Source organism: Mobula birostris, unplaced genomic scaffold, assembly GCF_030028105.1.
Source record: "Mobula birostris isolate sMobBir1 unplaced genomic scaffold, sMobBir1.hap1 scaffold_421, whole genome shotgun sequence".
In the NCBI taxonomy this organism is placed as follows: domain Eukaryota; kingdom Metazoa; phylum Chordata; class Chondrichthyes; order Myliobatiformes; family Myliobatidae; genus Mobula; species Mobula birostris.
Window position 1 is genome coordinate 148226 of NW_027277308.1, and position 26519 is coordinate 174744.

Here is a 26519-nt window from a genome sequence, read left to right on the forward strand (position 1 = left end):
TCGGTGCTGGCGAGAGAGGGTGACATTGGCAGGGTGTCAGAGAGAGTATTTTGTTTGCAGAATGTCAGAGAGAGACGGTGTCGTTCGCACAGTGTCGGACAGAGAATGGACATTCGCAGGATGTCGGAGAGACGGGGCGTTCGCAGGGTGTCGGAGAGAGAGGGTGACGTTCGCAGTGTGTCGGAGAGAAGGTGGCGTTTGCAGTGTGTCGGAGAGAGAGGGGACGTTCGCAGGGTGTTGGAGAGAGAGGGCACGTTCGCAGGCTGTCGGAGAGAGGGTGACGTTCACAGGGTGTCGGAGAGAGAGGGTGACGTTCGCAGGGTGTCGGAGAGAGAGGGGACGTTCGCAGTGTGTCGGAGAGAAGGTGGCGTTCGCAGTGTGTCGGAGAGAGAGGGGACGTTCGCAGGGTGTTGGAGAGAGAGGGCACGTTCGCAGGCTGTCGGAGAGAGGGGGGATGTTCGCAGGGTGTCAGAGAGAGGGGGGACGTTCGCAGTGTGTCGGAGAGAGAGGGGGGACGTTCGCAAGGTGTCGGAGAGAGAGGGTGGCGTTCGCAGGGTGTCAGAGAGAGGGTGGCGTTCGCAGGGTGTCGGAGAGAGGGGGGACGTTCACTGGGTATCGGAGAGAGAGGGGACGTTCACTAGGTGCTGGCGAGAGAGGGTGACGTTGGCAGGGTGTCGGAGAGTATTTTGTTTGCAGAATGTCAGAGAGAGACGGTGTCGTTCGGACAGAGAGTAGACATTCGCAGGGTGTCGGAGAGAGGGCGGCGTCACAGGATGTCGGAGAGACGGGGCGTTCACAGGGTGTCGGGAGAGAGGGTGACGTTCACAGGGTGTCGGAGAGAGAGGGTGACGTTCGCAGGGTGTCGGAGAGAGAGGGAACGTTCGCAGTGTGTCGGAGAGAAGGTGGCGTTTGCAGTGTGTCGGAGAGAGAGGGGACGTTTGCAGGGTGTCGGAGAGAGAGGGGACGTTCACAGGCTGTCGGAGAGAGGGGGGATGTTCGCAGGGTGTCGGAGAGAGGGTGACGTTCGCAGGGTTTCGGAGAGAGGGGGACGTTCGCAGGGTGTCCGAGAGAGGGGGGTCGTTTCAGGGTGTCGGACAGTGGGGGATGTTTGCAGGGTGTCGGAGAGAGGGGGATGTTTGCACGGTGTCGGAGAGACGGGGGACATTCGCAGGGTATCGGAGAGAGAGGGGTCGTTCACTAGGTGCTGGCGATAGAGGGTGACGTTGGCAGGGTGTCGGAGAGAGGGTGACGTTCCCAGGGTGTTGGAGAGAGAGGGGACATTCGCAGGGTGTCAGAGAGAGGGGGGTCGTTTCAGGGTGTCGGAAAAGGGGGATGTTTGCAGGGTGTCGGAGAGAGGGGGATGTTTGCATGGTGTCGGAGAGATGGGGGACATTCGCAGGGTGTCAGAGAGAGGGGGGTCGTTTCAGGGTGTCGGAGAAGGGGGATGTTTGCAGGGTGTCGGAGAGAGGGGGATGTTTGCATGGTGTCGGAGAGATGGGGGACATTCGCAGGGTGTCAGAGATAGGTTGGCTTTCGCAGGGTGTCGGAGAGAGGTTGGCGTTCGCAGGGTGTCGGAGAGAGAGGGGACATTCGCAGGGTGTCCGAGAGAGGGGGTGACGTTCGCAAGGTGTCGGAGAGAGGGGACATTCGCAGGGTGTCGGAGAGAGGGGGGACGTTCGCAGGGTGTCGGAGACGGGGACGTTCGCAGGGTGTCGGAGAGAGGGTTTCGTTCGCAGGGTGTCGGAGAGAGAGGGTTTCGTTCGCAGGGTGTCGGAGAGAGGGTGACGTTCGCAGGGTGTCGGAGAGAGGGGGGACATTCACAGGGTGTCGGAGAGAGGGGGGACGTTCGCAGGGTGTAGGAGACGGGGAAGTTCGCAGGGTGTCGGAGAGAGGGGGGACGTTCCCAGGGTGTCGGAGAGAGGGTGACGTTCGCAGGGTGTCGGAGAGAGGGGGGATGTTCCCTGGATGTTGGAGAGAGGGTGACGTTCGCAGGGTGTCGGAGAGAGAGGGGACGTTCACAGGGTGTCGGAGAGATGGCGTTCGCAGGGTGTCGGAGAGAGGGTGACGTTCGCAGGATGTTGGAGAGAGGGTGACGTTCACAGGGTGTCGGAGAGAGAGGGGACGTTCGCAGGGTGTCGGAGAGAGGGGACATTCGCAGGGTGTCGGAGAGAGGGGGGGACGTTCGCAGGATGTCGGAGAGAGAGGGGACATTCGCAGGGTGTCGGAGAGAGGGGACATTCGCAGGGTGTCGGAGAGAGGGTTTCGTTCGCAGGATGTCGGAGAGAGGGGGGACGTTCGCAGGGTGTCGGAGAGAGGGGGGACATTCACAGGGTGTCGGAGAGAGGGGGGACGTTCGCAGGGTGTCGGAGATGGGGACGTTCGCAGGGTGTCGGAGAGAGGGTTTCGTTCGCAGGGTGCAGGAGAGAGGGGGGATGTTCCCAGGGTGTCAGAGAGAGGGTGGCGTTCGCAGGGTGTCATAGAGAGGGGGGACGTTCCCAGGGTATTGGAGAGAGATGGGACGTTCGCAGGATGTCAGAGAGAGGGTTTCGTTCGCAGGATGTCGGAGAGAGAGGGTGGCATTCGCAAGGTGTCGGAGAGATGGGGGACGTTCGCAAGGTGTCGGAGAGAGGGGGGTCGTTCCAGGGTGTCGGAGAGATGGGGGACGTTCGCAGGGTGTCGGAGAGAGGGTGACGTTCGCAGGGTGTCGGAGAGAGGGTGACGTTCGCAGGGTGTCGGAGAGAGGGTGACGTTCGCAGGGTGTCGGAGAGAGAGGGGATGTTCACAGGGTGTCGGAGAGATGGCGTTCGCAGGGTGTCGGAGAGAGGGTGACGTTCGCAGGATTTTGGAGAGAGGGTGACGTTCGCAGGGTGTCGGAGAGAGAGGGGACGTTCGCAGGGTGTCGGAGAGAGGGGGACATTCGCAGTGTGTCGGAGAGAGATCGGATGTTCGCAGGGTGTCGGAGAGAGGGGGGATGTTCCCTGGATGTTGGAGAGAGGGTGACGTTCGCAGGGTGTCGGAGAGAGGGGGACATTCGCAGTGTGTCGGAGAGAGATCGGATGTTCGCAGGGTGTCGGAGAGAGGGGGGATGTTCCCTGGATGTTGGAGAGAGGGTGACGTTTGCAGGGTGTTGGAGAGCATGTCGGGGAAGAGAGGTGACACCGTACCAGTCTTTCCAGGCCTGGCTGACCAGAGAAGGCCCTTTCTCTGTTGCAGGACAACTATCGTTATCGCAGGTGCTTTCCTTGATGCTTTCCAGAAAGTGGCAGACCTGGCCACAAACACACGAGGTAAGTGTTTCGAGGATTCATGCGGATGGTGTCGGCATTTGAGGGACTGGTTGGGCAGCTTTTTACATTGGCGTGTCGGAGAATGAGGGGTGACCCTCTTGAGGTGGACAATACCATGAGGGACATGGATTGGGTGAACGGACATGGCTGGAGAAGGACTAGAGGGATTGGGTTTGAGGTGAGAGAGAAGATGTTCAATTGGAACTTAGCAAACAACATTTTCACTCGGATGGATGCAGGAAGCTGCCAGAGGAATGGTTGAGGCAGGTACATTAACGGGATGTTGGTCAGCGTGAGAGAGTTAGGCCGAAGGGCCTATTTCTCTGACTAGGAGTGAGAAAATTGATTCAGAATTGTGTGGTGATGTTGGGGAGATGGTCATCCATCCAGTGAGAGGGTTCCTGTGTCTGAGCCTTGGAATCATGGAAATTACCAGAACAGAGGCCATTCGATCCACTATGTCCATGCTGCCCCGGAAGTCATTTGGTCCAATCCTATCTGCCACCCTCAATCCAAATTCTTCTGATCATCTGTCTGCTGCCTCAGAATCCTCTCAGTTCATGCTCAACTCCTGCCATTCACAAAACTCCACACAATACCCTTGCACCTCCTGTCAACACCATAAACCTCTGCCCTTGGGTTACTGACCCCTCTGAGGGAGCTGGCACTGTCTGTCCACATCCTCAGCCCCAACAACATCACAGATGTCTTGTGCACATAGTCTAATCCCATCCTCTCTATAGTTGCCTTGGTCACAACTGTATGTTGTCTAGCTACTGTAGCAGTGTCGTGTCCTCACCTCAGCCATATGCATCGACCCAATGGGTGCAGATGTGCACCTGCCCTGTAGGCCCAGGCCCCCTGCCCCGTGTGCATTCCGAGTAGGCCCAGGCGTCCCCCCTGCCCCGTGTGCATTCCCAGTAGGCCCAGGCGTCCCACACCAGCCCTGCGTGCATTCCCGGTGGGGCCCAGGCCCCCCCCCCACCCACCCTGATTGCCTTCCAGCAGACCATAGGACCATGCAATATAGGAAAGATCTCAGGATACTTGGCCCATTGAGTGGCTTCACAATTCCAATATGGCTGATTTGTTATCCCAACCCCATTCTCCTGTTTTCTCCCCAGAACCTTTGATGCTTTGACTGATCAAGAACCTATCAATCTCCTGTGACTTAGTCACGGCAATTTGTGGCAATGAATTCCACAGAATCACTACCCTCTATCTAAAAAGAATTCTTCCTTATTTCTGTGTAAATAGACGTCTCTATTCTGAGGCCATGCCCTCTGGTCTAACCTACCATAGGGAACATCCTCTCCATAGCCACTCCATCAAGGTTTTTCGATATTCAATGGGTTTCAACGAGTTCCTCCCCCTCTCCTCTCCCCTCCCCTCCCCCCATTCTTCTGAACTCTGAGCACAGGCCCAGAGTCATCAAATCCTACTCAGACATTAACCTCTTTATTCCCAGATTCATTCTCGTTAACCTCCTCTGGACCCTCTCCAATATTAGAAAATCTTTTCTTTAATGCGACATCCAAAACTGCTCTCAATACTCCAGGTGTGGTCTGGCCAGTGCTTTATAAAGTCTCAACATTACATCCTTGCTTTTATATTCTTGTCCTCTTGAAATGAATGCTACATTGCATTTGTCTTTCTCACCACAGACTCAACCTGAAAATTAACCTTTAGGGTGCTCGGCACAAAGACTCCCAAGTCCGTTTGCACCTCAGACTTTTGTATTTTCTCTCCACTTAGAAAATAGTCTTTGCCTTTATTCCCTCAACCAAAGTGCACGACCGTACCCTTCCCTACATAGTATTCCATCTGCCTCTTCCTTCTCCAGTCTCACAGTCTGCCTAGCATGTACTTAGTTCTAACATTAAAAGTTGATGAACCTATTTGACATCATCCTCACCAATCAGCTAACCTACAGCATTGATAGAACTGCCTTCAGGGATATCCACCATGAATGGCACTATGATTACAAAAAGTGGGATAAACTAAAGTGGCTCGATAAGATAGCCATGAGGCACACCAACAGTAGTAACAATGTCCAGTGCTCTAGCCATGCCGTATGTCTCACTCCACCAATACCAACAAGCCAGGGCAGCTTTGTGGAGGGAAGGAAATCGTTGTTCATATTTCAAGTTGTGACTTTTCATCTGATGGAATTATTAACCTGGAACATTAACTCCATTTCTCTCCCCACAGATGCTGCCTGCCCTGCTAGGTGCTTTGAGAATTTTCTTTGTTTCAGGTTCTCACAGTCTTTGTGCTGCCTCAGGCTCCTCACCACCCTGTCCTTCTCCCTCCAGGGCTCTGTCTGATGCCTCTATCCCACAGCATGTCACTCTTTTTCCCCTCCAGAACATCATCTCTCACTTCCCCATCTGAATCCCAGTTGGGTTGATCTGGGCTCGCTGTACCCTTGTGGGTTGAGTGAAGACATCTGACTGCTCCAATGTCCCAGAGAAAGAATGCAAAATCTTGGAAGCAATGACTTGAGAGGATGTAGTTGGTCTAATACCTTGGGGTGGTTAAGTCACCAGTTCAATGTAAAGTGTATTTCAGGCTCTGAAACTAATCAGGTTTCAGTAGCATTGGCAAGTTTCTCAATTCTGGTTCCTGACAGAGTAACACCAGTGTCATCTCCGTGTACCTTGTGTTCCCTTGTCATTCGCCCATACTTTGAGAAGGACCCGCAGTCTTTGGTTTCACCTGCAGAGCCTATTTTAATACATCTTGCATTCTTTAGATTCCATAGACATTAGCTTTCTGATTGGACTGCCGTGTGAAATTTTGTCAAACCTCCTGAAACATGCGTGTACTAAAAAAATCTCCTAACCTCTCCACAAAGGTGTTAACAGTGCAAACAATGGTAAAGAAACTTGGGTATGACAGCTCTGTTCTTCTGGGTTGACGTGGTACAGGACTGGGTAGCCCATTTGGCCTGTGTTGTGCCAGTCTCACTTAATTGATGCTAATTTATGCCATTGCTTAGAATTCTTTAACAAAGCTAGTATGAAGGGTTATGTTTGGAGGAGTGTATGGGAGGGGGGGGTGGATGTCAGAGTAGGATTTTTACACAGAGAATGGTTGGTGTGTGGAATGCTCTGCCGGGAGTGGTGTTGGAGGCAGGTACACTAACGACATTTAAGAGATTCTTAGGCACATAGATGATAGAAAAATGGAGGGTTATGTGGGAGGGAAGGGTTAGATTGAGTAGGCTGGCACAACTTTGTGCGTTGAAGGGCCTGTACTGATCTGTAATGTATGTTGTATGATTTGTCCTGAGACAGGTTGACCTGTAGTTGCTCATCCTGTCTCCCTCTCTCTTCTGTCCCTCCCCTCTTGAGGAATAGACCGAGTCCTCCCTATTCCATCCTTGGCTTTTTCTGGGGCATGGAAAACATTTAATCTCGGCCTGGGGGTCTATCCATCTTAAAGCTACTGGAACCTATATCATGTACCTTTAAATGAAAAAAATGTCCCCTCCCCCACCCCCCACCATGTCTCTGGTGAATCTTTCCAGTTCCTCCTCAGTGTCAGTAATGGTGTTGGAGAGGAAACAGAGATGGGGGTGTGGGGTTAGTGCAGAACAGGGTGGAGTTAATAGATTGGCTGGGGTAGCAGGAGTGAGGGACTGAATGGCCTTTTCTCTGTTGTGTTCTACTTTCCCCACTGTTAGCCGTTTGTATGTCCTTCCCGTGGAATGTTCCAGTTTCCTCCCGCGGTTCAAAGACCTACTGGTTAGCAGGTTAATTGGTCGTTGTAAGTTGTCTCGTGATTAGTTTAGGGTTAAATTGGTGGGTTGCTGGCGGTGAAGCTTGAAGGGCCGGTCCCTCGCGGTATGTCTAAAAAAAACTGCTCAGCAGTGCCTCTGCAACTCTATGTAAACCATGCATCGAACTCCACAGCACAGAGTTGTTGTGCTCTCACCTCACCCCTCCATCCGTTCCCCTTCCTCATGTTTATCAGTTTTCCCCGGATCTGTTCATCTCCGTTCCTCCCCTGTCAAAGTGAGCCCTACCATCTATTTGAGATGGTTTGAGGGTAGCGGTCAGGCAAGGTTGTAGCGCAGAGAGGAAACAGCCGGGGAGTCGCTATCTCAGCCCCTGTGCCAGCACTGGACAGAGTATTGATCAGAGAACGCAGATGGTAACAAAGTGATCACAGGCTCTATATTGTGCATACCTGTTGGACAAGGACTTTCCAACCCGTGTTGTCAGAGTTATTTATTATAAGACATAAGAGCAGAATGAGGCCACTTGGCCCATCGAGTCTGCTCTGCCATGTCATTATGGCTGATTTATTATCCCCTCAGCCCCATTCTTCTGCCTTCTCCCTGTAACCATTGATGTTCTGACTAACCAAGAACCATCAACCTGTTATTACAGTTGCAAGAAAAAGTTTGGGAACCCTTTGTAATGACCTGGTTTTCTGCATTAATTAGTAAAATGTGGTCTGATCTTCATCTAAGTCACAATAATAGACACAATCTACCTAAACTAATAACAGGCGCGCGCGCGGACGTACACACACACACACATACACACGCACACACACGCACACGCACACACACACACACACGCACACATACATACACGCGCACACGCACGCACACGCACACACACACAAAATTGTACTTTTCATGTCTTTATTGAACACATTGTTTAATTATTCCCAGTCCACGCTGGAAATAGCATGTGAACTCTTGTGTTTTATAACTGGTAGAACCTCCTCAAGATTCATTTATGATCAAAGAATGTGTAAATTATACAACCTTGAAATTCGCTTGCTGACAGGTAGTCAGGAAGCAAGAAACCCGAAAGAATCCAATTAAAGAAGAAAAGAATAAAAATAAAAGACCAACACTCGATGTGCAAGAGGAAAAAAATAATAAAACCTTGCAAACAACAACATTTGGAACCAAAGCTGAGTCCTCAGAACCAAACCCCAGAGCAGCCCCAAGTAGACCCAAAGTCTCGCTTGTCTATTTCTCATGTTAGCAGGCACCGAGCACAGCAGACAGGGCAGCAATAACCACCAAACATTTCCTGGAAATGTTGATCAGACTTGCACAGTGGCAAGGAGGAATATTAGACCATTCCTCCATACAAAACTGTTTCATTCATCAATATTTCTGGGATGCCTTGCATGAACAGCCCTCTTCAGATCATGGCACAGAACCTCAGTTGAGTTAAGCTCTGGATTTTGACTTGGCCGACTTGGCCTTTCCAAAACATGAATTTTCTTTTTTTTTTAAACCATTCTCTTATTGATTCACTCTTGGTTTTCAGATCATTGTCTTGTTGTATCATCCAACTTCTATTAAGCTTCAGGTAATGGACAATATCTTAGTACAATTTAGAATTAATTGTTCCCTCAATGATTGCAAGCATTCCAGACCCTGAGGCACAAAGCAGCCCCAAACCATGATGCTCCTTCCACCATGCCTCACAGTTGGGATGAGGTTTTAGCATTGGTGTGCAGTGCCTTTTTCCTTCAAACATAGCAAGGTGCATTTCTGCCAAAAATTCAACTTTTGCCTCATTTGTCCACAGAACATTGCCCCAGAAGTGTCGTGGATCATTCAGGTGGTCTTTTGCAAACTTGAGATGTGCAGCAATGTTTTGAGAACAGTGGTTTCCTCCAGGCGTCCTTCCACGAACACCACTCATGTTCAGTGTTTTCCTTACAGTGGACACAACAGAGACTTCAGCAGGTTCTAGAGATTAATGCAGGTCTTTTGCTGATCGTCTTGGGTTCTTTTTCACCTCCCTCAGCATTGCACGCTGTGTTCTTGCAGGATGCCCACTCCTAGGGAGAGTAGCAACAGTACTGAATTTCCTCCATTTGTAGACAATTTCTCTCACTGTGGACCGATGAACACTCAGGTCTTTAGAAATGCTTTTGTAGCCGACAGGCTCTATCAGTAACCTGACTTAGTGCATCTTTTTTATAGGGCAGGGCACCTGTATAACCCACACCTCCAAACTCATCTCATTGATTGGAACACCTGACTCCAAATAGCTTTTGTAGAAGGGTTAGAGTTCACATACCCTAACCCAGAAGTTCACAAACATTGTTGAACATAGACTGTGATTGTTTAAGTGGTGCACTCAGTATTGACAAGTAGTACAATTGTCTGTGTGTTACTGCTTAGGCATATTGTGTTTGTCTATTATTGTGACTGAGATGAAGATCAGACCATATTTTATGAGCAATTAATGCAGAAAACCAGATAATTGCAAAGGTTCACAAACTTTTTTTGCAGCTATATTTGATTTTTTTCATATCTCCACAGTGTCTTTTACACATTGGTCTTTCTTCGAATGTAGTTTTCCGTTGATTCTGTTCTATTTCTTTGTCCTGCTGTGAATCTCCACAAGAAAATGAATCTCGGTTGTACATGGTGACACAATACTTTGATTAAAAAATCTGTTAATTTTGAGCAAGGCTGGTCTGGAGGGCAAGCTCATCAAATGCATCCAGGATAATAAAATGCAGAGTCAGGCAGGTGATGGAAAGCAAAAGCTGGCGTATGCTGGAAATCTGGGAACACAGCAGGTCAGGCAGCATCTGTGGAGAGAGAAATGGAGTTAATGTATCAGGCTAAAGACATTTCATTCTGTGCAAGGTCATCGATGTGGTCTGTGGATTCTGTTCAAGTACAGAGTGTTTTTGGTTTGTATTGTAATTTGTTTGGACCTGTGAAAGAATGATGGTAGTCTGGTACGAGGAGAATGTGACCATAATGTGACAGGTTCAGTTCGCCAGTTATAGCTGGGCTTGGAACGACAGTGTGAAACAAAGATTTGAGAACAGCTGGTAGAGTTGTGAAATCAGATGTGATGTTGGGTGAGTTAATTTAATGGAGTTAATTTGAAAACTTTACGAGCATTCAAAGTTTCAGGGTAAAGTTTTCTACCTGTGACTAATGAAAAATAGTGATTTTACAGCACCAGAAACTTGCACAAGGTGTGCAGCAGTTTGGTAAATCGAAAGATTGGGCAAAGGTGAGATCACCTGTTATAGGCTGAGACAGGGAAATTGTGCCAAAGTGTGGAGAAATATGTGAGAGTACCAGTTGAGACAACAATCAAGTTCCAGTAACTGGGGAGAAAGGTGAAAAATTTGAGGAAGTTGTTGAGTAATTGTAGACTGGACGAGTCATGGAGTTTTACATCATAGAATCAGCCCTTCACCCAAAGCGTGTATGCTGACCTTCATGACTATCTAAACTAATCCAGCCTGCCTCATAATTGCACACTGCTTATTCAAGTACCTGTTTGGCTGCCTTTTAAATATTGTTGATGTTCCTCCACTCCTCTGGCAGCTCATTCCAGAGACTAACTAATCTATGTGTGAAACGTGTACCTCTCAGGTCCCCCTTAAACCTCCTCCCTCTCACCTTAAACCAATGCCTTGTAGTTTTAGATGCCCCTACCATGAGGCACAGACACTAACCATGCCCATTATAATATCACATCACCCCTCGTCTCAGGGGAAACAGACCCAGCCTATCCAAACCCAATCTCAGATTCTGGAAAATTCTCTACTGATTTAAAAAGCTACAGATGTTAGTGCAGGAAACTGCAGGCCACCAGTCCAACAAATATCATCCAGGAAATGCCAGAATCAGTTTTTTTTTTGTGGCGTGTGCCTGCGTGCATGTGAGTCTGTGTGCGTCTGCGTGCGTGCGCGTCTGCACATCCGCGATGATGTCTTTTTCACGGCTTTTACAAGGCGCAGAGCGAGAGAGGGACTGTGTGGCGCGCCACTCCTCACACAGGCATTTTTGCAGTATTTTTCCCTTTTTATTTTACAAGGTCGAGTTGCGATCTCGATACTCAACCCGGCATGGATGGAAAGCGTACTCGGGAGCGGACCCGACTGGTTTCGAACCCGGGAATTTCCGCTCCCGGGTCTGGCGCCGATGTCATTGCGCCACCAGCCGACCCGTGGAATCAGTTCTTAAGGAAGTATTGACAGAGTTTCGATCACGTTATGTGATCAGACAGGGTCAGCATGGATGATAAAAGGAAAATTGTGTGTGACATTGTAACTGGAAGCGCTGGTGAAAGGAAGGTTGTTAGTGAATTCGGCATTGGCTTTGAGAAAGTATCTCAATGGTGTTGTCTCTAGTTTATTTTTTTGTGTAATTGTATGTTTTACTGCTACCTTGTATGTGCTGTGTAGTGTGTGTGACTGTTGGTACTGTGTTTTGCACCTTGGCCCTGGAGTAACATTCTTTCATTTGGCTGTATTCATGTATGGTTGAATGACAATTAAACTTGTATTTCATCTAAAAAGTTACTTGAGGCGAAGACAGTTGAGGATACCCTCACAGTGAACTGGGGAATCGGTGTACAGACAGAGCTTGTAGGAATAATTCGCGTGATCCAAGTTCCCTCTGGAAAGCTGTGGAACTTAAGTAGAGATGCTGTTTGCTGTGAGCCTTGTTTTTTCATTGACTAAAAACTGTTTCACTACACTAATCTGGACTGGCGGTGTTCTGTAGTGGTGCTGAGGACTCTGTGTCATAGACTTGGTCACAGTGGAGAAAGCCCTCAGTGTTCCTTCCAGCACAGATTTGTCCCCATTCTTGGCCATCCGTGTGGTGGGGCCCTCGTGTGGGTGGGGCTATTGATGGTGTCAAAGTTCCTTGACCACTATACTCTTTTGAGTGGCTGCCTGTGCTTTAAGTTGTGATTTTGATTGGATCTTAGCTTTCAGGTGTTTGTGGAGATGCTTTTATTTAAAGTGTGGTGGAACTTTCAATCCAGGTCCACTTTGCACCTGCTCCCACATCTCCTTGCACCACTTGCTGTGGAGAAGTCAATTGTCATGGCGATTATGGTGGGCCCAGGGGCAGTTCAACTCCTGTTGTCTGAGAAGGGCTATTGGTGCCAGGTCCTTCAGCTTTTCGGCCTCATCTGTTTGTGGGAAGAGGAGGATGTGTGGAAGGGTCTCTGGTATATTCCTTAGGGAAGGTCAATGGCAAGACCTCCTCGACCATCTTCTGTTCCTCAGATTGCAATGTGGAGAAATGAATCCAGGAGGTGGTGTGGTGGATATTGTAGAAGATTGGTGACCATTACAACGGGACATTGATGGGACTGCCAGTCAGAAGGACCATTCATCAGACAGTAACGAGTCAGAGCCTCGGGGGTCAACGCTGGCCCGGGGTATTTGTGAGTAGGCAGTAATGCGGGGAATTTGCCCAGGAATGCCAGGAATGTGAAGTGTAACTGTGAAGACAGAATCCCCATAAGATGCCAACGTTTGTCGTGACTGACTGCAGATTGTCAGGGGGCATGTGAGAGATTCGCCACTTGGGTGGAAAGAACATTAACAGAATGGTTTATTAATCCGACTGAGGTTAGTAAACAGTGCAGACTGTACAAAGCACAAAAGGGTGGCTCTTCTGACTCTGATCTGGGAGAGAGTTCCGTGTATTTTCCACTTGTCCAAAACCCCAGTCTGTCCTTCAATAAAGAAACGTATGTTTCAGTGAATGAAGTAGGTGGATATTTTCTCCCTTGTTAGGGTAAGTCACACAGAGAGTGAAGGCTTGTGTGTAAGCTGAGCTTCGCTGTTTAAACAGTGCAAGCAGAGGTTTAGCGTGTCTGTGTGAGTTAGTGCAGACCCAGCCTGTTGTCCATCACTGCCTGTCTTCCACACCCTCCCTGCATCCCTGTGGTCGGATTATGAAGATGGAGAGTTACGGAAGGGGGCGATCCTCACCCCCTCTCCTTGTGTACGTCCACTACTGGCTGAATGAGCAGGAGGCTGGGGCTGATGTCCATGCCTGCTCCTGACGGAGTCCGACAGGAGGGAGAGAGGCAACTGGACAGGAACCGTCACTGAAGACTGTTGGGGGGGACCGAGGCCCACCAGGACTCCCAGTTTCCATAACGTTCCCAACCCATCCTCAGCGCCAGGGATGGAACCATTTCCTGTTTCTTGATAGTTGTGGTCTTTGCCCAGACAATTCCCAGGTCCGGTTTCTGGCCTGGCCATTCCCACATCTGGTGTCTGCCCAGTGTTGAATGATGTTGTTATCTTATTTAGGAATAGACCCCACACCACCCCAGCAACAACCCCGCTTTAACCCTAACCTAACCACGGGACAATTTGCAATAACCAGTGAACCTAACTGGTATATCTTTGGACTGTGGGCATGTGTCCAAGTGGTTAAGGTGTTTGACTAGCGACCTGAAGGTCGTGAGTTTGAGCCCCAGCCGAGGCAACGTGTTCTGTCCTTCAGCAAGGCACTTAATCACACATTGCTCTGCGACGACACTGGTGCCAAGCTGTATGGGTCCTAATGCCCTTCCCTTGGACAACATTGGTGTCGTGGAGAGGGGAGACTTGCAACATGGGCAACTGCTGGTCTTCCATACAACTTTGCCCAGGCCTGCACCCTGGAGAGTGAAGACTTTCCAGGCGCAGGTCCATGGTCTCACAAGAGTAATGGGAGGAAACTGGAGCTCCCAAGGAAAACCTGCGCATTCCGTGTGGAGGCCATGCAGACTCCTTACAGAGGACGCTGGAATTCAACTGTGTGTATGAGCTGCTACGTCACTGTGGTACTGTGTTCAGCTGCAGCGGACCCTGCCTTCCCACACTCTCTGCGTCTCTGTTCCTTTTATCAGGACTCCTGTCTGCCCCCCCCCCCACTGTTACTCTTCTCGTGGCCCACATACACCCCATCCATTCATTGCCAAGGTCAGTGTGCCCTCCTCCCTCCTCCCACGCAGAAACTAGCCCTGATGAGTGAACAGTTGAGGCCAGGGGCCACTGTGGCAGTGCGCCAGGCTAGCCCGGAAGATTCTGTGGTCCCAGTGTCTGAGACTGCACTATTTCACAGGCAAATTTCCCTCCAGAAACAGGAGCAAACTGCAGGGGATGTTTTGGCATCGGATGAGATTGGCAACAGAGCACAGCACTGGGTGGGGTGGGGGACACGGCAAAGGAAAGGTAGAGTGAGTATGGGAAAATGTGAGTATGACTGTTTGCAGCACACTGGGTTGTTGTGGTGAAGTGTTTGTGTTTTTACAAGAGCAGCGGGAGCCTGCACCGTGCTGCCGGAGCTGGAAGCTGATAGGATAGAGGTGTGGGTGAGACTGTTAGTCACAGGGACGTACGGGGTGCAGAGGGGCACAGACTGTGCGGGGGTCACGGAGGGGCACAGACTGTGCGAGGAGGGGACGGAGGGGCACAGACTGCGAGGAGGGGATGGAGGGGCACAGACTGCGCGAGGAGGGGACGGAGGGGCACAGACTGCGCGAGGAGGGGACGGAGGGGCACAGACTGTGCAGGGGGTTGGCTGCAGAGGGGCAAGGATTATATGGGGCGCAGAGGCAGAGGGGCAGGTGATGGAGGCAGAGGGGCAAGGACTGTGCGGGGCACAGGGGCGGAGGAGAGTTAGTCTGCTTTGCCATTGTGTTCGGATATGTTGGACTGAAGAGATTCTTGCTCTGCTGTACTGTGTTTTCAGTAGGGGTAAACGGGTAAGTATTGCTAGACTGGTTCACTCTTCCCTTGTGATTGAGATCCTGGCTGACCAGAGTGAATCGCCTCTGTAGTTCAGGAGCCGGGCATTGATCCCCAGAGTGAGGTCTAGGGGTCAGTCACTTCTCCCCGAGCAGCTGGTGCGGCTGTCACCAGACACAGGCACTCACTGACATCTGATTCCCTCTCTCTGGTTTGAGGTTCAGCATGATGAACAGAGTTCTGGGGAAGGAGGTGTGGCACGACTGCGTGATCTACCATGTTATTCTCCAAGATTCAAACTGACACCAACCACTTTCTACTTGAAATTGCTCATTTACACTGTAGCCATCCTCAATTCTCGTTCCATGAGGAAGCCCTTGCTTGCTAGAATGCTTGTAGTTTGCAAGAACCCTGTATTCCAGAGTTGGATTTGGCCACAGTTCAGGAAGTGTACTGACAAACAGCCATCACTTCCCGGAAGCAAATATCTAAACAGATAGTCTCTATTTATAACAAGGCTAGCACTTCCGCTCTGGGCAGAGTGTGACAGGGAATTGGCTGGGCACACCCAACTGCAAGGTTACAGATGGGCTAAATAGTCATAGTCGTTCTTTATTGATCCCGGGGGAAATTGGTTTGCAGTGTCAGGATGCAGGAGCAATTACGACCCCCTTTCTTATAGTAAACCGACGACCAACAAACCGATCCTCCCTCGGTACCACCCCTTCCACAGTGTGACCCTCCCCACATACCACCTCTCCCATAGTGTGACCCTCCCTCAGTACCCAGTACCACCCCTCCCACGGTGTGACCCTCCCCACAGTGTGACAACTCCCCACATAACACCCCTTCCACAGTGTGACCCTCCCCACATACCACCTCTCCCATAGTGTGACCCTCCCTCAGTACCCAGTACCACCCCTCCCACAGTGTGACCCTCCCTCAGTACCCAGTACCACCCCTCCCACGGTGTGACCCTCCCCACAGTGTGACAACTCCCCACATAACACCCCTCCCACAGTGTGACCCTCCCCACATACCACCTCTCCCATAGTGTGACCCTCCCTCAGTACCCAGTACCACCCCTCCCAGTGTGACCCTCCCTCAGTACCCAGTACCACCCCTCCCACAGTGTGACCCTCCCCACAGTGTGACAACTCCCCACATAACACCCCTCCCACAGTGTGACCCTCCACACATACCACCCCTCCCACAGTGTGACCCTCCCTCAATACCCAGTACCACCCCTCCCACGGTGTGACCCTCCCTCAGTACCCAGTACCACCCCTCCCAGTGTGACCCTCCACACATACCACCCCTCCCACAGTGTGACCCTCCCTCAGTACCCAGTACCACCCCTCCCAGTGTGACCCTCCACACATACCACCCCTCCCACAGTGTGACCCTCCCTCAGTACCCAGTACCACCCCTCCCAGTGTGACCCTCCACACATACCACCCCTCCCACAGTGTGACCCTCCCTCAGTACCCAGTACCACCCCTCCCAGTGTGACCCTCCACACATACCACCCCTCCCACAGTGTGACCCTCCCTCAGTACCCAGTACCACCCCTCCCACAGGTCTGTGCATGAGTGAATGTTGATAGTTGAGGGACAGAGAAGGAACAGTGGAGTTAGAGCCCCACTTCCCCCAGTTTCTCCCTCCTGTCTCTCCCCACCTTTCAGACCAGGAGGGTGCTGAGTCACACGCACCGTTGAGGTGACTCAGAGCCTTAGGCGAGAGTGGGGGATGGGTACATTCCAGTGGATCACAGTTTGCTGTTGCCAGGCAACGTTAAGATTCACAGCAGAAGTCCAAATGAGTTAAGTAAACTGAGGTACAGCTTCATCACCAAACCTCAAATAAATATTTCCCCCGCATTGCTGTTGACCACGTTAGCAGAAAGCTCGAGACAGAGCTGCGTTTTGTTCCATGGTCTCCTACTGGAACAGGGTATTCCTTGTTCACTGGCTGGGCCCACAAGGCCGTGTCCCTCAGCCTCTCCTGTACAAACAAGCCCAGCTCTGTCACGCCCAGCTTGGCTGCCAACAGGCACAGGTGCTCATGCCTGGGTGTGGCAGTCTGTCCAAACACGCAGCTCATTACTGTCTGCTCTCAGTCCCCAGCCTGGGTCTGTCCGTCTCCGGCCGAGCCTGCCAGCCAGGAGCACACGCCAAGGGCAGCCAGAGGTTGTGAGGACCCGGAGCCCCCAGGGGCAGGCCCGGCTCCATGTTCAGAAATAAAACGGGTATCAGAGATGTGGCTGTAGGTCTGGCTGCCCACTATCCTACACAGACACCCTCGGTCCAAGATCTCTACAACAGAGCACAGAGCTTCCACTTCCCACAGTTCTGCCCCTGCACTCCATCACCACACAGCGAACCTCCCTCTCCCTCCTGAGTAACTCATCCCTTATTTTCAGTCTGCAACCCCTCCTACCCGAGTTCTAAACACCCAAATAGGCAAGACATCACCCCACATGACACATAGGGAGGGTCACTCTGTGAGTGGGTTTGCATCAAGGGAGGGTCACTCTGAGGGGGTTTGCATCGAGGGAGGGTCACTCTGAGGGGGTTTGCATCGAGGGAGGGTCACTCTGTGAGGGGGGTTTGCATCGAGGGAGGGTCACTCTGTGAGGGTGTTTGCATCAAGAGAGAGTCACTGTGAGGGGGGTTTTACGCTGAGGGAGGGTCACTCTGTGAGGGGGGGTTGCATCGAGGGAGGGTCACTCTGAGGGGGGTTTTACGCTGAGGGAGGGTCACTCTGTGAGGGAGGGTTTGCATCGAGGGAGGGTCACTCTGTGGGGGGGGTTGCATCGTGGGAGGGTCACTCTGTGGGGGAGTTTGCATCGAGGGAGGGTTACTCTGTGGGAGGGGGTTTGCACTGAGGGAGGGTCAATGCAGGAGGGGGGGTTGCATCGAGGGAGTGTCACTCTGTGAGGGGGGGTTGCATCGAGGGAGGGTCACTCTGAGTGGGTTTGCATCGAGGGAGGGTTACTCTGTGAGGGGGGGTTTGCATCGAGGGAGGGTTACTCTGTGAGGGGGGGTTTGCATCGAGGGAGGGTCACTCTGCGGGGGGAGGTTTGCACTGAGGGTCACTCTGAGTGGGTTTGCATCGAGGGAGTGTCACTCTGTGAGGGGGGGGTTGCATCGAGGGAGGGTCACTCTGAGGGGGGGTTTGCATCGAGGGAGGGTCACTGTGAGGGGGGGTTGCATCGAGGGAGGGTCACTCTGTGGGGAGTTTGCATCGAGGGAGGGTCACTCTGCGGGGGGAAGGTTTGCTCTGAGGGTCACTGCGAGGTGGGGGTTGCACTGAGGGAGGGTCACTCTGCAGGGGGGGGGTTGCATCGAGGGAGGGTCACTGAGGCAGAGCTGAAATGCTGGAGGTATTGCTGAATGTTTGAAACCTGTGTTAAGGTTTTGGCAAGAACCTGCATGGTTTATCAGTGCATTGAGAACGAGTCTCGCCCAAGCCAAAGAGAATGACAAAAATATTGTAGCTGAGTGTTGGATGGGACTTCCTGGTCTTGAACGTTTTGTTCACGTGAAGCGAGCAAGAGCTGTGTTCAGCAGCAGCTGTCGCAGCTTTGGGTGCTCAGAGATCCAGCCACCGAGGCCCAGTTCTCCACTGCATGCGTTTCTGTTTCATTGCGGTCACGTGCACAAAGATATGGCAAGAGTCTTTTGTCTGTGTGCCATGCAGACAACCCGTTCTGTACATTAGTGCATCAGTGTGGCAGGAAGGGAAAAGTAACCGAATGCAGAATAAAGTGTTGTGCAGGCAGGCAATAGGCTACAGGGCCACAGCGAAGGGGATTGAGAGCCTATGTGTCAGAGGTCTATTTGGATAGCATGGTGGCGCAGTGGTCAATGCCATCGCAGTCGGGGATCACTTCCCACTGCTGTCTGTAAGGAGGTGTGTCTGCGTGGGTTCCCTGTGGGTGTTTCAGGCTCCAGCCTCATCATAGGTGAGGGTTCGTAAGCTGTGGCTGCCTGAAACAAGATGGCCCCAATACATCCCTGGGCTGTGATCATCGACACAAATTACACATCTCACTGTGTGTTTGGCTGTACGTGTGACAGATAAAGCTTATCTATCAGCACCAGGACACACGCTGCCCTTGAGGCTGATCGCATGTCTTCTGCCTGATGGGAGAAGACCACGGTGGAGGGGGGAGGGGGGTCTTCTATGTTGCTGTTTACCTGAACCCTGATGCTGTAACAAGCCGTGACGCAGATTTGGGCTGAATAGTTGCTGAACTGAGTGGCCATTTGTCTTGTAACTTGCCACTTATTGGTTGTGGGGGGGAGGTGGTTGAACCCACAGAAGGGTCAGTGCTGGGGGTGTCAGGCTGTTCCTGTGCTGTGTGAAGGTCCTGATGGAAAGTTTTCATTGTTGCAAGGTTGTCATAGTAGGTGATTTTCCTTCCCCCATGTTGACTGGGACTCCAATACTATAAAAGGACTGGATGGGATAGAGTTTGTCAGATGTGTTCAGGAAGTTTCCTTCATCAGTACATAGAGGTCCCAACGAGGGAATGGGTCATACTGGATCTGCTATTAGAGAATGGAACAGGGCAGGCAACAGAAGTTTGTATAGGGGAACACTTTGCATCTAGTGACCATTATGCCATTAGTTTCAAAGTAAATATGCAAGAAGATAGGTCTGGTCTATGGGTTGAGATTCTAAATTGGAGAAAGGCCATTTTGATGGTATCAGATCTGGCAAGTGTGGATTGGGACAGGCTGTTTTCCGGCAAAGGTGTACTTGGAAAGTGGGTGGCCTTGAAAAATGGAATTTTGAGAGTACAAAGCTTGTATGTGCCTGTCAGAGTAAAGGGCAAAGATAACAAGTGTAGGGAACCTTGGTTTTGAAGAGATATTGAGGCCCTGGTTAAGGGAAAGAAGGAGGTGCGTAGCAGGTGTGGGCAGGTGGGAACAAAAGAGGTGCCCATGGAGTGTAAGCAATGCAAGAGAACACTCAAGAAAGAAATCAGGAGGGATAAAAGAAGGCATGAAGTTGCTCCAGCAAACGAGGTGAAGGAGAATCCTAAGGGATTCTACAGGCACGGTATGTTAAGAGGAAAATGGTTACCAGGGATAAAATTGGTCCTCTGGAAGACCAGAATGTTAATCCACAGTTGGGGGAGATCCAAAACGCATTCTTTACATCTGTATTTATTCAGGAGATGGATATAGAGTCTATAGAAGTAGAGCAAAGTGGCATCAACTACAGTGCAGGAGGTGTTTGCTACCCCGGACCTGACAAATCCCCAGGACCTGACAAAATGTTCCCTTGGACCCTATGGGAAGAAATTCAGAAATTGCTAGGAGCCTAGCAGAGATATTTAAATCAACCTTCATGGCAGGAGGGGTACCAGAGGATTGGAGGATAGCCCATGTTGTTCCACTGTTCAAGAAAGGTTCTAAACATAAAAAAGGAAATTATAGGCTGGTGAGTCTGACATCAGTTGTGGGGAAGTTATTGGAAGGTGTTCTAAGGGACTGGATATATGAGTATTTGGATAGACATGGACTGATTAAGGATAGTCAGCAAGGCTTCATGTATTTTAGGTCATGTCTAACCAATCTTATAAAGTTTTTCGTGGAAGTTTCCAAGAAAGTTGATGAAGGCGAGGCAGTGGATGTTGTCGACATGGATTTTAGTAAGGCATTTGACAAGGTCCCTCATAGGAGGTTGGTCGAGAAAGTTCAGTCGCTCGGCCTTCAAGATGAGGTAGCCAATTAGATTAGACATTGGCTTTGTGGGAAAAGCCAGAGAGTGGTAGTAGATAGTTGCCTCTCTGACTGGAGGTCTGTGACTAGTGAAGTGCCGCAGGATCGGTGTGGTGCTGTTATTGTTTGTCATCTACTTCAAAAATCTGGGTGATAATGTGGTTAACTGGAACTTCCTTCAGTAGTCCTGACGAAGGGTCTCGGCCTGAAACGTCGACTATATCTCTTCCTAGAGATGCTGCCTGGCCTGCTGCGTTCACCAGCAACTTTGATGTGTGTTGCTTGAATTTCCAGCATCTGCAGAATTCCTGTTGTTTGAGTGAAACACCGTCAGTCAGAGGATTGTGAGGGTGTGGAATGAGCTGCCAGCACAAGTGGTGCATGCGAACTCGGTTTCAATGTTTGAGAGAAGTTTGGACAGGTACATGGATGGTAGGGGTATGGAGAGCTATGGTCCTGGTGCAGGTTGATGGGAGTAGGCAGTTTAAATGGTTTAGCATGGACTAGATGGGCTGAAGAGCCTGCTTCTTTCTGTAGTTGTCTATAACCTGCACCCCAACCCAAACTCCCCAGCCACTGCCTCCTCGGGTGGGGGTATCCACACTCCCACCTCGATGGTCCTCTCCCTCTCCCTCTCCCTCTCCCAGCCCAATAGTGAAGTCAGATTGAGTTCACCTGAAGAAATAACTGGATCTTGGAACTGTCCTTTCAGACTATTACATCCACGCCGATCGGTGGACACCCATCTCATTATTACATCTCCCAGCACCTGCCCTAGTGCCTTCTCTACACAACATAAAAATGCTAATCCAGACACCACCAAACGCGGTCAATGATCCCACCACACTCTCTGGCAGTGTGTCTCATGAAATCTCCACCCATGTACACCCCACTCCTATACACACACACACACACACACACACACACACACACACACACACACACACATCCCCATGAAATCTCCACCCATGTACACACCACTCCCACACACACACACACACACACACACACACACCCCCATGAAATCTCCACCCATGTACACCCCACTCCTACACACACACACACACACACACACATCCCCATGAAATCTCCACCCATGTACACACCACTCCCACACACACACACACACACACACACACACACACACACACACCCCCCATGAAATCTCCACCCATGTACACACCACCTCTACACACACACACACACACACACACACACACACACATCCCCATGAAATCTCCACCCATGTACACACCACTCCCACACACACAAACACACACACACACACACACATACACACACACACACACATCCCCATGAAATCTCCACCCATGTACACACCACTCCCACACACACAAACACACACACACACACACACACACACACACCCCCATGAAATCTCCATCCATGTACACACCACCTCTACACACACACATCCCCATGAAATCTTCATCCATGTACACACCACCCCTACACACACACATCCCCATGAAATCTTCATCCATGTACACACCACCCCTACACACACACATCCCCATGAAATCTCCATCCATGTACACACCACCCCTACACACACACATCCCCATGAAATCTCCATCCATGTACACACCACCCCTACACACACACATCCCCATGAAATCTCCATCCATGTACACACCACCCCTACACACACACACCACCCCTACACACACACATCCCCATGAAATCTCCATCCATGTACACACCACCCCTAAACACACACATCCCCATGAAATCTCCATCCATGTACACACCACCCCTAAACACACACACACACACACACACACACACACACACACACACACACACACACACCCCCATGAAATCTCCATTCATGTCCTCGAGTTCCATCTCTGTTAGGGAAAATGAATCTCAGAGTAGATATGTTAACATACAGATTTTGATTATAAGTTAACTTTGAACTTAAAACTTTTTTAGTTTCCTGCAGTCTATCTCTCTCTGCTCAAAATGTACAGTAATAACTTCAGTCAAATCCCTATCATGTAACCGAAGATCCTCCCATTTATACTTGATGTCCTACCCTTGTGCACGCTCCCAAGGTGTGTTACCCCATCATTATTGGATTAAACTTTAACTATTTTACTTCACAATCAGCTGGACTCTTGACCCGACAGGCTACAAAGTTCGGGCCTTGCAGCTTCTTGTCTGCACTGCACTTTCACTGTAACTGTTGCACTATCTCCTGCACTCTGTTATTGTTTAACCTTGTTCTGCCTCAATGCACTGTGAAATGATCTAATCTGAATGTATAATTTGCATGACGAGTTTTGCACTGTTATCTCCTTACATGTGACAGTAATAAACCAATTCCATCAGCTGTCAAGGTATCTCGCCGAGACCTTTAACATCACCATCGACAGTGCCATAGCCCTCTGTCCACAGACTCGTCTGGATGGCTTTAAATATTGCTAATGTCTTCACCTCAGCCACTATTTAGGGCTGCTTGTTCCAAACCTGCACCACCCTCTGAGTGAAGAAGCTGCCACTGACATCCCTTTGAAATCTTTCACCAGTGATCTTAAACCTGTTTTTAGCCCCCTCCAAGGGGAATGACCCATTGTCCCTCATGAGTGTATGAACTTTTGTCAAGTCACCCCTCAATCCCCCACTTTGCAGAGAATAAAGTCCCAGACTACACAACTTCTCCACACAACTCAGGCCCCTCATCCAGGTAACATCTTTCCTGCACTTTCTCTCTTTTAATAACATCTTTCCTATAATAGGGTCATCAAAACTGCCCTGGCCCGAATGCCTGACCAGTGTCTGATATAACGGCAGACTTGCCCTGGGACTGTCAACGCCTGAATCACAATCACTTTACTGCCACTATGTGAAACATACCACTGTTGATTGTGGTTTGGTGCTCAGCATAAAACACAAGATAATTCCTGTCCAGACCAGAAGTTTGGGGAGGACAGGAACTTCAATCAGGTCTGCTGCCGAGGGAGAAAAGGCAGGAACAGTTCACGGCAACAGAATACAGATTTAAGCAGCAGCTAATTGGCATTTGGGATTAATTAGTGAGAGCAAATTGAAGGGTGAGCGCAGTGACCAGATAGTGGACAGGGTCCAAGTGGACAGAGAGTGGACAGGGTCCAAGTGCACAGGGTGGATAGTGGGCAGGGTCCGAGTGGACAGGTTCAGAGTGGACAGAGAGTGCACAGGGTCCGAGTGTATAGGGTGGGCAGGGTCAGAGTGGATAGAGAGTGGACAGGGTGGACAAGGTCAGAGCGGGCAGGGTCTGAGCGGACAGGGAGCAGGCAGGGTGGACAAGGTCTGAGCGGACAGAGAGCGGGCAGGGTGGACAAGGTCCGAGCGGACGGGGAGCGGGCAGGGTCCGAGCGGACATGGAGCGGGCAGGATCCGAGCGGACATGGAGCGGGCAGGGTCCAAGTGGGCGGGGTCCGAGTGGACAGGGAGTGGGCAGGGTCCGAGTGGACAGAGAGCGGGCAGGGTCCGAGTGGACAGAGTGGACAGGATCCGAGTGTATAGGGTGGGCAGGGTCGGAGTGGACAGAGAGGACAGGGTCAGAGTGGACAGGGTGGACAAGATCAGAGCAGGCAGGGTCCGAGCGGGCAGAGAGCAGGCAGGGTGGACAAGGTCCGAGCGGACAGAGAACGGGCAGGGTGGACAAGGTCCGAGGGGACAGAGAGCAGGCAGGGTGGACGAGGTCCGAGTGGACAGAGAGCGGGCAGGGTCCGAGCGGACAGGGAGAGGGCGGGGTCCGAGCGGACAGGGAGAGGGCGGGGTCCGAGCGGACAGGGAGTGGGCGGGGTCCGAGCGGACAGGGAGTGGGCGGGGTCCGAGCGGACAGGGAGTGGGCAGGGTCCGAGCGGACAGGGAGTGGACAGGGTCCCAGTGGACAGGTTCCGACTGTATAGGGTGGGCAGGGTCAGGGTGAACAGGGTCAGAGTGGGCAACGAGGACAGGGTCTGAGTAGACCGGGTGGACAAGGTCAGAGCGGGCAGGGTCCGAGCGGGCAGGGTCTGAGCGGACAGGGAGCGGGGAAGGGTCTGAGCGGACAGGGAGCGGGCAGGGTCCAAGTGGACAGAGTAGACAGGATCCAAGTGTATAGGGTGGACAGGGTCAGAGTGGACAGAGAGGACAGGGTCTGAGCGGGCAGGGTGGACAAGGTCCGAGCGGACAAGGAGCAGGCAGGGTGGACAAGGTCCAAGCGGGCAAGGAGCGTGCAGGGTCCGAGCGGACAGAGAGCGGGCAGGGTGGACAAGGTCCAAGTAGACAGAGAGCGGGCAGGGTCCGAGCCGACAGGGAGCGGGCAGGGTCAGAGTGGGCGAGGTCCGAGTGGACAGAGTGTGGGCAGGGTCAGAGCGGACAGGGAGTGGGCAGGGTCAGAGCGGACAGGGAGCGTGCAGGGTCCGAGCGGACAGGGAGCGTGCAGGATCCGAGCGGGCAGGGTCTGAGCGGACATGGAGCGGGCAGTGTCCGAGCGGGCAGGTTCCGAGTGGGCGGGGTCCGAGTGGACAAAGAGTGGGCAGGGTCAGAGTGGACGAGGTCCGAGTGGACAGGGTCTGAGTGGACAGGATCCGAGTGTATAGGGTGGGCAGGGTCAGGGTGGACAGGGTCACAGTGGACAGGGACACAGTGGACAGAGAGTACAGGGTCCGAGCGGGCAGGGTGGACAAGGTCCAAGCAGACAGAGAGCGGGCAGGGTGGACAAGGTCCAAGCGGACAGAGAGCGGGCAGGGTGGACAAGGTCCGAGCGGACAGGGAGCGGGCAGGGTGGACAAGGTCCGAGCGGACAGGGAGCAGGTAGGGTCCGAGCGGACAGGGAGCGGGTAGGGTCCGAGCGGGCAAGGAGAGGGCAGGGTCCGAGCGGACAGGGAGCGTGCAGGGTCCGAGTGGGCGGGGTCCGAGTGGACAGAGTGTGGGCAGGGTCAGAGCGGACAGGGAGCGTGCAGGGTCCGAGCGGACAGGGAGCGTGCAGGATCCGAGCGGGCAGGGTCTGAGCGGACATGGAGCGGGCAGTGTCCGAGCGGGCAGGTTCCGAGTGGGCGGGGTCCGAGTGGACAAAGAGTGGGCAGGGTCAGAGCGAACAGGGAGTGGGCAGGGTCAGAGCGGACAGGGAGCGGGCAGGATCTGAGCTGACAGAGTCCGAGTGGACAGAGAGTGGATAGGGTCCGGGTGGACAGAGTGGACAGGTTCCGAGTGTATAGGGTGGGCAGGGTCAGGGTGGACAGGGTCACAGTGGACAGAGACACAGTGGACAGAGTACAGGGTCCGAGTGGACAAGGATGGACAAGGTCTGAGCGGACAGGGAGCGTGCAGGGTCCGAGCGGGCAGGGTGGACAAGGTCCAAGCGGACAGGGAGCGGGCAGGGTGGACAAGGTCCAAGCGGACAGAGAGTGGGCAGGGTGGACAAGGTCCGAGCGGACAGGGAGCGGGCAGGGTCCGAGCGGACAGGGAGCGGGCAGGGTCCGAGCGGACAGGGAGAGGGCAGGGTCCGAGCGGACAGGGAGCGGGCAGGGTCCGAGTGGACAGAGAGTGGACAGGGTCCAAGTGGACAGAGTGGACAGGTTCCAAGTGTATAGGGTGGGCAGGGTCAGGGTGAACAGGGTCAGAGTGGGCAGCGAGGACAGGGTCCGAGTAGACAGGGTGGACAAGGTCAGAGCGGGCAGGGTCCGAGTGGACAGAGAGCGAGCAGGGTGGACAAGGTCCGAGTGGACAGAGAGCGGGCAGGGTGGACAAGGTCCGAGCGGACAGAGAGCGGGCATGGTGGACAAGGTCCGAGCGGACAGAGAGCGGGCAGGGTCCGAGCGGACAGGGAGCGGGCAGGGTGGACAAGGTCCGAGCTGACAGAGAACGGGCAGGGTGGACAAGGTCCGAGCGGACAGAGAGTGGGCAGGGTGGACAAGGTCCGAGCTGACAGAGAACGGGCAGGGTGGACGAGGTCCGAGTGGACAGAGAGCGGGCAGGGTGGACGAGGTCCGAGTGGACA

General features: G+C 52.2%; 1 protein-coding gene across 1 annotated transcript in view; it reads left to right on the forward strand.

Moving 5' to 3' along the window:
• Nucleotides 1–3136: 3136 nt before the first annotated feature.
• The window catches only part of mtss1 (MTSS I-BAR domain containing 1), a 62427-nt gene continuing 39044 nt past the window's right edge, over nucleotides 3137–26519 (forward strand). Inside the window, 1 exon segment of the mRNA XM_072250595.1 lies at nucleotides 3137–3287. Within this exon segment, the coding sequence (XP_072106696.1) occupies nucleotides 3137–3287 (151 nt within the window).